The 16569-nt window shown below is 37.5% G+C and overlaps 1 protein-coding gene across 1 annotated transcript; it reads right to left on the bottom strand.

Annotated features, from left to right (window-relative positions):
• Positions 1-272: 272 nt before the first annotated feature.
• On the bottom strand, positions 273-12613 carry si:ch211-112c15.8 (tumor necrosis factor receptor superfamily member 1A). Its single transcript, XM_028583170.1, has 10 exons — positions 12408-12613; positions 10661-10757; positions 10429-10554; positions 8572-8709; positions 8406-8445; positions 6727-6887; positions 6336-6500; positions 5514-5551; positions 5111-5213; positions 273-2013 (listed from the first exon to the last, which is right to left on the bottom strand). The coding sequence occupies exons 1-10, from the start codon at positions 12420-12422 to the stop codon at positions 1628-1630; spliced, it is 1269 nt and encodes a 422-aa protein (XP_028438971.1). The 5' UTR covers positions 12423-12613; the 3' UTR covers positions 273-1627.
• Between the last annotated feature and the right edge of the window lie 3956 nt (positions 12614-16569).

A 16569-nucleotide genomic window follows, 5' to 3' on the forward strand; every position in this document is an offset into this window, starting at 1 on the left:
GTGAATGTGTGAACCTGCTGTCAGAATTCTGATGCTGTATCCTAGTCTGGATCCATCTCTGTATGGGATCAATGCTTTTTGTCCGTTGAACATGGACAATGTAGGACAGCTGTTCTGTGTGCTTAAGCAGAATTTGCAATTCATGAGATTGGTCTAATCCACCTCAAGAATAGAAGGTCCTCAAGCACCCTGACTACATTTTCTTTCTTTTGGGTCCTGTGCTCAAAACTGCACTACAGCTGCGGTTCAAACACTCAGCCAATACTCCCACCTTGTGGCCAGGGATTTTATTTATGACACACTGTACAATGACACTTTGACTAAGGTTCTTACAGTACCATGTTAACACACATTTGTACCACAGGTTACCCCAGTGAGGATACAATTCCTAACCCTTAGATTTGTATTAAAATATGTAACATGTAATAAAATTAAAAATAATAATTATTAAATATACACACATATGTCTCAAGGTCCAAAGCCACAAACCACATACCTAGATTCCTATTAAAACATTAAATAATAAACTCCATTTACTGGAAAGTCCAAGTCTGTTACTGTCAGTAACTGAATTGACACATAAAAACTCTCAAAGTGAGATACCCTAACGCCACAACAGGAAACCATCAGTTTGGATGGAATATGTGTGGTGAGGAAAAACCCAGCCAACTGCACCTTGACACCATTTATTTGCAAGAAACTGAAATTATGACGTTCTGTGGGGATTTCAGTATTCCTCCCTTACGAGGGTGTGCTACAAGAGTGAGTGGCTGAGTTGTTACACCAGACTTTCATTCTCAAAAGAGATGAAGGCGATGTCAGACTCAAACATCATAGATGTACACTAAAATGTTCACACAGTTTAAATACTCAAACTGAAGAACAGTCTTTACTATGACTGGGTAAATGTTAAAAACTAAGCACAGATTTCTGGAGGAATGACTAAAATCATCTTCTTTAGAATGAAAACAAGGAAGTTTACTTGTTCTTCCTTTTTCACCTCTTTCTGCTTATGCACACAATCAAAGAGTTAGAAACATTTACATTTCACCATTCTGTTGTAAAACCACAGCCCTCAACTGTTGGCCTTTTGAGAGACGGCACATGAGAAGCTGGAGGTTAAGTGGTGTGTTTTGACAGTAAAGGTAATATAAGGGTATTTCCCTTAAAAAAAAATCTCCAGCTAAATTACTAGAGTTCTATCTGAGTGTTAACCAGCCATGATGCCCTTCTTAAAAATGCTACTGTTGTTGTTGTTGCATGCATTTGAAGAAGCCACTTCTCCAGTTCTGCAGCTTTGTTACATTCTGCATTTTAAGTGTAAATTTGGAGGTAAAATCAACCCAAAGCTCAACCTGATAAAGACTCAAGAAAGGAGACATTATACTGTACACTTATCTGGAGTGCTATACCTCAATTGCAGTTGCGCCTATCAGGATCTCCACAGTGTTCTACAATGTAATTTAACTTTTAAGCTATAATATACATCTGCATTACTCGGTATGAGCCATTTATGACATGAATGCAGATTTCTGCAAGTAACATCCCTTCTAGGAACTGGCCTCCATGTTTGAAGCACTGATGTCTCTCATTGTATGATAGTGTGGTGCGTGTGTCCACAGGTGCCTCAGGTATCCTGCATTGCTCCATTGAAGCCATGATCGGTGTAACTTCTGCAGGCTGTGAAACCCTGCTTCAGTTCAGGCCTCCACTGCAACTTTTCCATGCTTTCCTGCAGCAGCTGGGCACAGCCAGATAAATCCATGTAGTGCAAGGCCGAGAAGATGTCATTCATGCTCGCAGAGGAGCGCTGGCTCCACAGCCTCAGCATCTGGTACTGCATCTCAATGGAGCCCAGACCCAAACCAGACTCCAGCTCCACTCGCTCCAGCTGCTGATCAGCAACCGAGAGCAGACGCAAGAACTCCTTCCACCTACGCAAGGGCACCTCCTTGATAATCGCGTAGAGGATGACAGCCGGCCAGTGCTCTGATTGCTCATCTTGTCGGACAGCTGGGTGGAGAGAAACACAGGCAATCAGAGGACACCGAAAACTTTGCTGTGGAAAAAGGTCAGATGCTAGAATGTGCTGTCTGTTTGTTGGCCAACTATAAACCCAACTGTATACTAAAGGTCATCAAGATATAATAATTGTGCAGAAGCATTGTAGTTGACCATCTCAAGAGATTAGCCCTGCACTGACTACATTTATTATGAAACGGTTCAGGTGCTCTTAAAAAATAAGTTTGGTGATATTCTCTATTTTTCTTATTGTCACCAAATCCCATGGTAAGACCAAAACCAACAGCTTAACTTTTGCCAAAGCTTGATATAGCCTATTCCTCTGTGCCATAGAGCTCCATTGTTGTTGAAACACACATTATAAAGCCACACTGTTGCACTGTGTTTCTTCATTAGTCGGCAATCAATTATTTATTAGTACCTCCTGTTTGAGTACCATTTCCTAAAAGCTGCAGTGTGCAGCTCTTTTAGAAAATTTCTTTCACTTTAAAACAATAAAACTATATATTAGTGAGCGTTTTTTTTTAAGATTTACGTCTTCTGTAGGAACCAATGTGCTTGGATCAGAGTGCTAAAGACAAGGTAAGGAAGTCAGAAAGTATTGAGAGACAGACTAACACACATGTCAGGATTTAATGGGAAAATGAACACTAAATCACACAGGTGGAAAAAACAACCTACCGTATAACATCAATGTCAAGGCACTCAACACAATGATATAGAACCACACTTCATATTAGGTAACTTGGATGCAGGTGTATTATGATGTGTCCACCTTAATAAAATGTCCTTACATACAGTAAAAGCAAAGCAGACAACCACTATAACCCAATTTATGAAAGGGAATAGAGAACATAAACCTCACCACAATGCCAACAGCACTATGAACGCAAGGGGCTTTTCAGCTCTGCCACAAATGCCATTAGAACATGACATCATTAACACAGGAAATGCAGTTGTAAGGTGTTCCTAAAAGTAGAGTATGTTTTTAAACTGAACTTCAGAGGTTTTCCTGGTAACACAGGGCTGTATCAGGCAATTAGTGAATAATAAACTGCATTATCAAGAGTGAAGCATTGATGTACTGTAATTTGCTTTAAATAAAGGAAACAAATTAAGTCTTATAGATTCTGAGAATGAGCAAATGAAAAGTATAAAGAAAAGCAGTGGAAAATCTACGTGGTTTTGCCAACCTTTCGCACTCCATATTACTGTAAATAACATCTGTACATGTGTGGATGTTGATGATGAGTTAAAACATGATGTAAATAATTAACAGTTAAGTGACTGCACTCACTATCTGATCTGTCATTTCCCCTAACGTTGAATTGCTGACTGATGCGAAAAAGTGAGGGCGTCCTGTTTCCTAGTTTCCACCTCCACACTTTGGACCACATGACTGATCAATGATAAATAGTGTGCTAAACCAGCAGTGATGGAAAGGCAAATGCTCTGAGTGTGAGAACACTGCAGCTGAAGATAGTGCACCACATCTGATAGGTTGGGAAGTGTCACCATAATGTCTTTTGTTTTGTTTTTCATCACAGGGCGTTTGGCATTAGTGGCATGATGACAATTGATGCTACATTTTAACATGAGCAAAGCTGAAGAAGCTCTGCGTGAGGTCACTCTGACTCAGACTTTTTTAAGATTATGTTATTGGACTTGAACCCGCAGCCGCTGTGAAGGACTCAGCCTACAGGCAATCTTGGCATACTTTAACAACAATCTATTCCTTGCAAAAGGCCTGAGTTGGATGCAGAGAGATTAAAGCTTGCAAAATGGTAGCAAAGGAAGTGCACAAAATGTGTGAGTTTACCATCTGGCGCATAGATTTTTGCAATAAATGAGCATAGTATGGAGCAAAATGCATTCATGATCAATAACATAAACGTTTGTGGTAAGCATTGTTAAATGGTAGAGTAGACCATGGTAGATGGTGATTGCGAGAGGGTTTGTAGTTTAAATATAGTCCAATCAGCACAAATTTACATTTAGATCACCCATTATTAATACATTATCATACTTGGGAACACCGTGAAACAGAAGCTCTGAAACTTCTTTGATATACAGTAAATGGACTGAGTTGGGATTACAACTGGAACTTTACCTTGAATGAGACAGTCAAGAACATAAAAAAAACTAGAAATCCCAGCATCACTGTTAGCATTATTTGTTTGTTGTTTGTTTGAAGTATTTTAAAGTACTCTCTAACCATCACCTGTAAAGGAGTGAGAAGTTTTTCTCAAGGACACTTTAGCACAGTGGATGCTTGCATGCACTAAGACATGAAACACATGAATTAAAATGTATTAAACTAATGTATCTGATCTTTCTCAGTTTTCCTGATATTGTTAATCAGCTTGTCCTCCATAAACCCATTTCACTTTTGCCCTAATGAAGACTTTCAGTATTGACATACCCTTTGTATTACTTATTTATTAGCTAACAGTCTCTCTGAGATCTTAGAAACAATTAATATATCACACTTCCTCCTAACCCTTCTAGCCCACCTCAAAAATGCAGTTTCATAAACACCCCTGAAGAAGTCTTGACTTGACTCTGTTTCAGACCAATTTCACAAATGTTTCTTTAAAGTTTGGGAGAAAGTAGTTTCTTACTTTCATGAGGCAAAATGTCTCTTTGATTATATTGGCCTGCTTTCACATTTCAGTAATGAAACTGCTCTGCTTATAGGGTGAGGGTTTCATTCAGCTTAATTCAGAATAGATCATAACACCTCCAAGCTTCCTTTAATACATGCTTGCTATCATGACTGTTAACATTATTTTAGTACTGCAGCAGCAGCAGCAGTGATAATATCATGAGATGACTTTCACTTAATTCAAATTTGTTTAATACTACAAGGCAAGGCAAAGCACCTGGCAAGTTAATTTGTATAGCACCTTCCAGCAACAAGGGAATGGCATAGGTAAGTCTTTCTAAATCCGACATAAGTCGTATATTCTTAAGGTGGAAAAGCCCAAAAACTAATCTTTTAAAAAAACATTGCAATATATTGAACACATTCCAACCAAGTCCTTCACAGGCTGTGCATTGTAGCCGGGCATCAACTACTGAATGTTACCTTTGTGGTCTGATAGTAGAGAAGCGATGTGGGCTGGATGTTGTGGCGTGGCTGGACTCTGACTACAAGTCATCATGGGTGTTTCCTCAGATATGTTAATTGTCTTGGAAGGACAAACAAGAAAGAGGAAGTAAAAATCTTTGTTGCAACCTCCTCTGTTAAATGTTAGAGAGTGATGAGTAAAATTCTTCAGCATTTGTAAAACACCTAAAAATCTTGATAATTTATCACAGTTTAAGTTCAATTTGACTACAACTGTGTGGCTTTTCATCTTTGCTCTCCTTGACCTTTAACTGTTTTTTTGTGTTTTTTCACAAGGCCCTCTGACTGTCCACCTACATCACTGCTACAATGTAGATCACAATCTCAACAAAACATGAAATGCATGAAACTGAGCACAAACCAGCGAGTTGGGGCTGCTGCCTTGATGACTGCTTTGTTCTGTTTGGAGGAAAGCAGATATTATCAGTAGGCTTCCTGCTTGAACATGTTCAGTTGAGAAAGCACATTTAATAAAACTCAGTTAGATTTCTGTAAAAAAGATTTTTTTTGTTTAATGAAATACTTTCTTTGGCAACAAAAGTCTAAACTTGCATTATATACAAAAAATATAATTGTGTAAGTAATCATACATGAGAGTTGATCTTATTTTGTGTTGTGTCACAGAACCTGCTCCATATGTTCATACAAACTACACAAAACATTATATATTTGTTCACTGTGTGTGAATCTCTCCAGCGGATAATTACCAAAGCTCTAAGCACCAGTATGTAGCTACTTGTATTACTGTCATTGGTGAAAACAGTAATTAGCTACTTTTGCAAAAGTACCAATACTACAATGTAAAAACACTGTACTACAAGTAAAACCCCTGCATTTAAAATTATGCACAATTATACGCAAGTAAAAGCAGAAGTAATAATAGTAAAGTATATATGTAAGAAGCATTTGAATGTTGTATTTAGTTTCAACCTTTAACACTGGGTAGTTCAACACTGTGTCTTTAAAAGCTGATCATGTGTTTTGTAAAATATTTATCTATGAAATAACAAGTAACTTAAGCTGTAAAATAAATGTAGTGGAGTAAAAAAGTACAATATGTGTCTCTGAAACATAGTGAAGTGGAGGTACAAGTAAATTGCATAAAATTAAAGTAGTAAAGTAGTAAAGTAACTCAAAACTGTACTAGAGAAAATGTGCTTAGATACATTCCACTAGTGGTTACCATTGAATTTGGGCTGCTCAACAGGCAGCTTCAGATCTTTTTTTGCACTCCAGCAAAGACAATTTGGGTATCTGAATGGATTCCTGGCGAAGAGCAGTAGGAGCAAAAGGAACACCGGAAATGTCACCAGAAGTGCCACCAGAAACAGCATGGGCATTTCGTTCACTGGTGTGGGCACAAAGATACACTTACATCATTCCACTAGGCATCAATTCTAATGTATACAGTAATTCTGTCTATAATCCACATAAATTCAACAATATTCAACGCTGACCAGAATCAGCAAAATGGAAATCAATCATGAAAATCAATATCAAGAATTTTTGGGCATATAAGTCATACAACTACAAAACTATGGTTATTCTGTCATTAGCAAATATATTGCACTAACAGTTAGGTGGAACTGGTTTCGTAATAGGGTTCGATGTGTTGTTTGAAGCTGTGGTTGTAGTTGCAGCTGGAGATGCAGATGTGGTTGCAGATGTAGATAGATCTGTCGAATTTGGAAATGCACTTGTTGTACATTTCATCTTGCATTCTGGGTCCAAACAACTGGGAAAAAAGGAGTGACTAATAAAGACAACAGTCGAATTTGACAACACATTTATCCATACATTTGAAGGATAGGGATTTTTTGATCTTAAATCAATGGGCAGGTGCCTATATCAACATTGAAACAGGTTTTTCTTGTTGTATTCATTTGTCTTGTTCACACTGGACATTAAAATATTCCATCCTGATGTGATTCCAATGTAAGTGATGGTGGTTTATCTTCAACAGTCTGAGTTGGTCAAATCAAATGGATATCTTCAAAAGTTAGTCTTTTAGTATAAATTTCCCCCGTTGTGTTTGCCTGGACAGTTTGTCACTATTGAGCTGTGGAGGTATAGTAACAAAAATAGGGAGATTTGTGGACTGTGGATTAGTGCATTATAAAGGGATCTTTTCAATGGCCAGTATGAACAGAAGTAATGATTACAGCTAAAACTGCTTTAACGTTCATATGGGCACCTGACCATTGTTTTAAGACAGACTTGAAGTTATTATGAACCTATCTTTTAATGTGTTTTTTTTAAAAGGCAAAACAGCAATCTTGTGTGCATAGTTGCAATCCTTTAGAAACGCTACAAAACCGCCTTTATGTCGAGATGTTTAACATCCGCAGCCATACTGTTCAGCACAGGTAGTGCAGGGCCTCAGTAAAACCTTTTACAAGTTGGGAGTGAGAACGGGTTGTAAAACCACAGGAACTGAGTGTGAAAAACATTTGATTTGATTTGATGAGATTTGCAGAAGTTCCATCACTCTGAAATTATGTCATACTTGATTTGACCACTGAGATACATTTTAGATCAAGACAAAAATGCTATTAAAATTTGTTTTTGTGTAGTCTATCAAAAAAAGTTCTTTAAATGTCTTATTTTGTCCCCACCCACAACAGTCAAAAACCCAAATAATAATAATAATAATAATAATAATAATAATAATAATAATACAAACAACATGAAGCTAATTATAATAACTGAGAAGCTTGAGTCAGCAAATAGTTGCCATTTTTGCCTGATTAAACTACCGAAACAATCCATTATCAAAATTGTTATATATCAATTTTCAGTCAATAGACTAATACATAAATCAACTAATTGGTTCAGCTTTAGTTGTAACCCCAGAGTGGTTTGTGTCAGGCTTGGTCAAGTAAACATCACAGAGAAGGCGATACACAGTATACCCACAAACAAACTCATTATTATGCAATCTGCATAATCCAAAATCCATCTGCTCCCATAATTAGATGAAAGAAGAGACCCCTCAATAGAAATTGAAAAACATATAGGCTAAAAACATATTGAATCTACTACTATGCCAGACCATTTGCATAAAATACATAAGCCATAAAATTATCAAAAAAAGAAAGCCATATCATAGAAAGAATTACACAGAAAAAGGTAAATATAGCAACTAGTAAAATTAGAAAGATTCTGCCTTCAGTTAAGGTTGCAGTTCTGCCTGCACTTTCCACTTTGTTACCAAAAGCAAAATCTAAACCTGTCATATTGTAAGACTTCCCACCTTTGGCAGGGCTGGCAGTTCCTTTTGTTGTCGGAAGGCTCTGTAAAAAAATTATATTGTGAGAATTCAAAGAACAATAGGTTTCCTTTTGAGAGTAAATCTATTATATTGAATAAGCCAGGATATGAATTAATATGGCAGCTGTGACTGCTTTGACTTCACTTACCTTTACAAGGTTCACAGGGGCATTTCTTGCAATTAATTCCAGTCTGGCCAGACTTTGGTGAGGAGTCGTAGTATCCCTCTTTACAGCGACATTCCACGTTACTATTAAAGGTGCAGTTCTTTTTGATCTCCTCAAAATCTGGGGTAAATTAAAAAAATATAGTGTTTCTGTCTCAATCCACAGCATTAACACGCATTCCTGACAAAGGGCCCAGAGGATTTCATGCTGTACAATAAACTCAGTGAAGCATGATTCGTAAATTATTTGAATCAATTTGCACATTGCTTTAATCAACACAGATCATTTCTTAATTCTAGTTCAAAATGTACGCTGACCCTGTTCTAGGACAAACCTGACCTTTAAGACCAGAGGTGTCAAAAGTATTCACATTCATTACTCAAGTAGAAGTATAGATACTAGGATTTGAAAAGACTTTTGTAGAAGTTGAAGTATCAACTCAAGCTTTTTACTTAAGTAAAAGTGTAAAAGTACTGGTTTCAAAACTACTTAAAGTATAAAAGTAAAAGTAATGTAAGGCAGAGATCTTCAACAGGGGGTCCTCAGAGTCATTGCAGGGGGGCCTCCGAATTATTGTACATTTTTGAGTCTTTAAAAAAAATAAAAAATAAAATGCCTTAACATAATTCCAACATATTATTAGCAAATATAAATTCCCACTGATGATAGGCTTACTGGCCTATAGGTAAGGTAGTCACTAAGATATCAGCCCACAGATCCAGTTAATCCTAGATGTACTGTGTCACATACTGTATGTCACATACAGTATGTAACATTAAAATATGATTTATAAAATCATGCCAACAATTAATATTTTAATAGCTTATGAAAAAAGGTATGTAAGAAGGCTTTAGGTTACCCTAACAGTTATTGTAGGCCCAGTTTAATATGCAACTTAATTTCATACAATATGTAGTAGGGGGTCCCTGCTACATCTCACTTTAAGTTAAGGGATCCTTGGCTTAAAAAACGTTCAAGACCCCTGATCAAGTGGGGGAAATACCATTAAGGACAACAGCTTAACTCTAAAACGCGGGGACAAAATCATATGACTATAATAATGTTACAGTATATTAAAATAATACCTGCAAACTCAGAAGGGCTGAAAAAGGTGACACGTAGGCTACATCTCTTCTGTGTTTTTCAGACAACGGCAGCTACAGTCTGGTGTCAGACTCCTCTCCAGTGAAATATAGACACACTTTTACACCGTTTAGCTGTCAGCATTTTATCATGTTTACTCCATCTTCTAGCTAACGCTAGGCTAACCTGCTTCCAACTGTAGTGTTGACTAGCGTCCCGTGCGGCGATGTTCAGTTCCCTCTAACGTCCGTTTTCGGAGCATCGCGCAGGCACCTAAGGCACCGAAATCCGTGTTGCTATTCGGTCCGGTAGATAACAGTCGATAAGGCACCGGTGGCGTATTAGCACCGGGTCTGTACAGGTGTTATGGATCGTATACAAACCAATAGGGTGTCGGAATAACTATGTTTATACTTCTCATCCAACCAGAATCAAATTCACTCTCTCCGGATGGAGCGATTTGGATAGGTTTTTTGTGTGTGTGTTTTTTTGAACGATGACTGACGAGCTGGAATGAAAACAAGCCGAACTGAAATATTTTTTAAATGGCATGTCATAATTATAATGAATGTCATCGTGAAATGAGGCGAATGTTAACTTCAACCAAAAGCATCATATTTTCATTTAATTAACCAGAAAATATCAATTCAATTTATTATCTTGGTCAAGGGTAATTTAAAGAGCTAACACAATATTGCACAATCTGACAGCATGTGTTTCTATCACCCTATAATGGTATTTGAACAAGATACTTACGCTTACATCCTTCACACCTCAGGCAATGTGACCTTGTGTTGTTTACAGCTGTGTATGTGCCATCACCACATTTTTCACATTTGACCTTTGTAGCTGGAGGAGCACAGTCGCCGACTTTATAATACCCTGAGAAGCAGTGGAGAAAAGGAGAAAAAGGGAATTGTTCATATGTGATTACTCCACTATAACTGTACAGCACATAAATGCATACAGCTCCTTATGAACAACTTACCAGGTCGGCAACTATCATAACATGAACCCTCCTCTTGTCCTGTAACTTCAGTGTAACACTGTCCGGTGAAAAGCAAGGCAAGTATCAGTGGAAAAACCTGAAACATAAGACTAGGTTTCAGGTCTGTGTGGAGAAGAAGATGCTCACAAATCAACTCAATGTGCATCTTTTGTTTATCACCTTTGATATCAGGTTATCAAATATGTATATTCAAATATTTTACATCCTTCCCATACATAAACGCATACTATCAGGGGATAATGAAAGAAAAAAAACGCAAAAGAGAGAAAAAAATTTGCAATTTTGAAAATAAAACAGAAACGTTTGCCGGATCTTATCAAACTTTCTGGTTGAGGCTTAAGTTGTCTGCTTTAGCTGTTTAAGTTTGAGATGAGATAGCGGTGCAGTTTGGTTGGTGATTGTTAACTCATTGAAGACCACCATAAATAATACAGATCAAGAACTGTGTCACATTCATTTAAAAGGGTATCAAAAACCTCCGTCCAAACAATATGGCAGTGGGTGTCCGGATCCTCATCTTAAACTCAGCCACTCCTAAAAATGTTTTGCCAATTTGCTCCTGTTCAGATGGAGCCTAAGAGTACTCTAACGTGTAATAGATCCCATCTTCTCTTCCCATTGTAGCTTAATGGGAACTAAGGAAGGAGACACAGGGATGATCTTGAATAAAATTCTACACACTTTTACGGTAGGTCAATTTTCAAACATTCTTCCGTCCAATTGTTCTGAGTGGGGCCTCAAGAGAAGTATTTCTCTCTAACATGTAGGTATTGGAAGAAGTTAGACAGGGATATGCCAAACTCTGTCTACAATTCTTTGGAATTAAACTATCCTCTCTAAAGAGGTCCTTTACACCTGTGAAAAAGCTGTTTACAGTAAAAAGGAATCATAAACAGGCCCTCAGAGCCTCACAGACAACAGGGTTGTTGGTTAGAGGGCTCTTGCTCAGTGGCAACAGGACACACGATCAGAGGCTCAGTGTAACAGGGTTGCAGAATTGTTCACCACCATTTTTAGCTAAATCTGCCAACCAGCGACAAAAGAAGGATCTGTGTTTGGCTTTATTTAGGGTTATCTTAAAACCATTGTAAAATTACATCCTTATATCTTTTGGTCACAGACACACCTGAATATGTAAATCTTAGCGCTGGAATGATTAGTTGATTAGTCGCTCAACAGAAAATTAATCAACAGCAACTATTTTTCGCTATTTTCTGATTCTACAACCCAAACGACTAATTGAGATAATAATTATTAATAATAATCGGATTATTTGGATTAAACAATACCGTAAATACTCGTTAGTGGCAATCTGAGCAAAATTATTGGTTAGACACAGAGAGTCCCATTTATTAAGAGTCCTTCCCCACTACATTCATCCACATATAACTTCATGACTCCTCTCATCAACAACCTTGGTTTTTAGCAATGTTGAGCCTGTTAATTCTTAAAAACTAAAGCCACAACAGTGAGACTGTACATATATACTGTATATCTCTCTCACAGTGCTCAACATCTCCCTAAGAATAAGCAAATGATGTTTAAAATTTGAAACAATCCCTTTAACCAAACTTATCTAGCAAATATTGAGACATAATGGGTTTGTTAGGTCACTTTGATGGTAACAGCAATACTGTGACACTTACTGCAACAATGAGAAAGCTAAATCATCCCTGAAACAACTGTGAAGGTGATCCAAATTAAACACCAGATTTGGATTACTTACCAAAACAAAGTCCATGTTGGAAGAGTAGACCGTGAGAAAGTTAAACAACCAACTTTAGATGAGTGTTAGTTTCACTCTTTCAAAGTCATATGATCACACTATAGTAATCACCAGGCGAAGACACCTCTAAATTCACAACTGACGACTTTAAGCCATCTGTAGATTTCCTCTTAAGATGAGTCAAATTAAGTGTTAAAGGAAGCCTGCGTGATTGTGTGTGTGTGTGTGTGTGTATATGTTTGTGTGTATGTGGGTCAGAGCTGTCAGTTCCTTAGAGTCTTCAGAAGTAGTGCAAGAAACAGGAAACACAGTGTCAGTGAGATCACGTATCCCACACACAGTGACACAACTATTGGTGGCAACGTCAATGAGTTCCTGCCAGATTGTTTCCTATAATTCCACTGTACCTCTGTGATAATAATGTGGTTCAGACACAAGAACTCGTGACTCTACATGAGAATAATTTATGAGCCGGATATAACGTTTGGATTTAGGTGGTGGTGTGGGTATAGGAGGCTGGGAACACTGGATGTATTACGCACATTAGTAATGCAACTCTATTTTCCTTCTCTTCATAAGGAAGACTGAAACCAAAGATACACACTTAGATGAGATTGAAGACAGGTATCAGAGTGAGGATCAATTAAGTATGGTAAACTCAATCTAATGATCAGAGGGTTGAACCTTTTTTTTTTTTTTAATATACCAAAACAAACATTAAAGTCTAATTGACTGTAACACACATTAGAATTATTTTCTGCAGTAAACCTCCTGTGGGTAAGTGGTCACTGTACAAATCTCAGTCATGGACTATTATTTTAAATATAACATATAAGTGTAATATAAACAATAACATACGTAAGTTATATAGTGTACGTTTTTATTTTTTATCCTGAAAAAAACACAAAGCTGAATCCAGTTTCAATCAAATGTATACATTGTAGTTTCATTTTTTGATGTACAAAAATCCTGTTTGTTTCATGGTTCTGACATTGAAACTGCACCTACATTATGTCAACAACTGGGAAGTAAAATAAAATAAGTATTTAGATTCAGATGTATTAACACCCAACACAACAAAGCTGGGGCACTTACAAAATGTAAAATACTGACAAAGCGATGACGCAGGCCAGGAAGGAAGTGATCATCAATTACTTGAACACAAATGACCAAAACCTTCCTCAAGGAGGCACCAGTAGGCATTGATTTGGTTATTTGGAGGTCTAGACGTAAAAGTTACAATTGAGTAAACTCCCCAGAGCTAGGTTAGTAACAAGCAGTTCTGGGACAGGATGCATACAAAAGGAAACGAATGAAAACATTGATGAGAAGCTGTACTGGCCTGCCTCCCTCTACTCTCATTATATTATTGATTATATGATCAATAAATCTGATGACTACAAAGAGAAGCAGGTGGGCCGGGTTAGGCGGACGCTGCAACTCCTCACTTCTTAACTATAAGCTTTATCAAAGAGGAGAGTTTTCAGTTTATTCTTAAATGAGGTGATGGTGTCTGCCCCCCTAACCCAGACTGGGAGCTGGTTCCACAGGAGAGGAGCCTGATAGCTTAAGGTTCTTGCTCCCATTCTACTTTTGGAGACTCTAGGAACCACCAGTAACTCTGCATTCTAGGATGGTGCTTGACCATTTAGGGCTTTGGAGGTCAGAAGAAGGATTTTAAAGTCAATCCTGAATTTTACAGGAAGCCAGTGCAGAGAAGCTAAAACAGGAGAAATATGATCTCTTTTTTTAGTTCTCGTCAGAACACGTGCTGCAGCATTCTGGATCAGCTGGAAAGTCTTAAGGGACTTATTTGAGCAACCTGACAGTAGGGAATTACAATAGTCAAGCCTGGAAGTAACGAATGCATGGACTAGTTTTTCAGCATCGTTTTGAGACAGGATATTCCTAATTTTGGCAATGTTACGAAGATGAAAAAAGGCTGTTCTCGATGATTGTTTTTGTTTCAGGATATATCCTGATCAAAAATAACTCCTAGATTTCTGACAGTAGTGCTGGAGGCCAGGACAACACCATCCAGAGTAGCTATATCTATCTATATATATTAGATAATGAAGTTCTGAGGTGTTTAGGGCCCAGCACAATAACTTCAGTTTTGTTACAGTTTAACATCAGAAAATTATAAGTCATCCAGGATTTTATATCTTTAATACATGCTTGAAGTTTAGCTAACTGACTTGTTTCGTCTGGTTTGATTGACAAGTATAATTGGGTGTCGTCCGCATAGCAGTGATAGTTAATTGAGTGTTTCCTAATGATATTACCAAGAGGAAGCATATATAAGGAGAATAAAATTGGTCCAAGCACTGAGCCTTTTGGAACGCCATGTTTAACTTTCGCGTACTTAGAGGATTTATCATTAACATTAACAAATTGAGATTGATCAGAGAAATAAGACTTAAACCAGCTTAGTGCAATTCCTTTAATTCCAACTAAGTGTTCTAATCTCTGTACCAGGATTGTAAGGTCAATAGTGTCAAAAGCAGCACTAAGATCTAATAAAACAAGTATGGAGACAAGTCCTTTGTCTGCAGCAGTTAGAACGTCGTTAGTAATTTTCACCAGTGCCGTCTCTGTGCTATGATGCTTTCTAAATCCTGATTGAAAGTCTTCAAATAAGCTGTTGCTATGGAGAAAATCACATAACTGATTAGCAACTACTTTCTCAAGGAACTTGGAAAGAAAGGCAAGGTTAGATATAGGTCTATAGTTTGCTAAGACCTCAGGATCGAGGGTGGGTTTTTTCAGAAGAGGTTTTATCACAGCTACTTTAAATTACTGCGGTACATGACCTGTTAATAGAGACATATTGATCATATCTAGTAGAGAGGTGTTAACCACGGGTAATGCTTCTTTGAGTAGCCTCGTTGGGATGGGGTCTTAGAGACAGGTAGATGGCTTTGCTGAAGATACCTTTACCATTAGTTGTTGAAGGTCTATAGGATAAAAACAGTCTAAGTATATGTCAGGTCTAGTCGTTCTTTCTAGCAGTCCTGCGTTGAAAGGTGAACCATTAGAAGTTGAGGGCAAAAGGTGATGAATTTTATCTCTAATTGTTATAATTTTATCATTAAAGAAGCTCATGAAGTCATCACTACTCAGACACTACTCTACTTTAAGTCACAATGGTGACAATAACAAACAAATTAAATGCATTCTTAAGTCACAATGGTGACAAGAAAAAAAATTAAATGCATTGCTAATCAGAGTCAAAATGGTGACAAATGAAATTGGTTAGGCCTGGAGTGCATGCCTGGTGTACCCAAAAGCTACATAAAACACACTTGACCCACACTTAATGGTTGTAACACTTTCATAACACGTGTTACAACCTACCCCGCCACTGTCACCCATTGTTTAGCTAGCTGTATTAGCATGGTGCTTTGAAATTAGCAGGAGGTTGATACACCATTTTTTACTAGAGAAACTACAGTTTGACCTGATATAACTCATAAAACATTATTTACAACGGTAGAAGTACTAAACAAAATATTATCCTTTTTTTTTTCTTACTTTCTTACCTCAGAATTAGATTTTCTGCTGTAGCTTCAGGAGAGATAGCTACACAGACTAGAAAACGGAAAACCTCCATGTGGGATCATAAAGGAAACCTGAGGAAACTGAAGCTGTCACATGACTCCTATCTTATCCCTGATTCATGGAATTGGTAGTGTTACAACTGACCCTGTGTTACAACTGTCCCCGGTCTCCCCTACTGGGGAGTTTACCTATGGCTGTTGACTCATCAGCTTGGGCTGCAGGTGCATTAAAGTTTTGCAATACTTTATTTTCCTCCACTACATTTTTTTATTGCAGTTTTACCTTCTGACTGGGAGTTTCTTTGCTGTTTAAGATTTCCCACATACAACATATGATGTAAAATATGATGCATTGCGGATTAAAACACCCAACAGCATGATTTATCACTCTGAAATGGTCATTTTTTCTTATTTAACAATTGTTTTTTTTTTTAGATACGTTGGTACATTTGGCAGTCAGAAGTTGCATTGAGTGACATTTTGTGATGAAGTATGTTTACATTGCGTTGCTATTTCAGGATTTGAGTAGGCTAGTTAACTACTTCCACCCCTGCGAAACTGTCGGCTAAATCCAACCCAAACACGCACTGAAATCACGTTAT

Source organism: Perca flavescens, chromosome 7, assembly GCF_004354835.1.
Source record: "Perca flavescens isolate YP-PL-M2 chromosome 7, PFLA_1.0, whole genome shotgun sequence".
NCBI classification, from domain to species: Eukaryota; Metazoa; Chordata; class Actinopteri; order Perciformes; family Percidae; genus Perca; species Perca flavescens.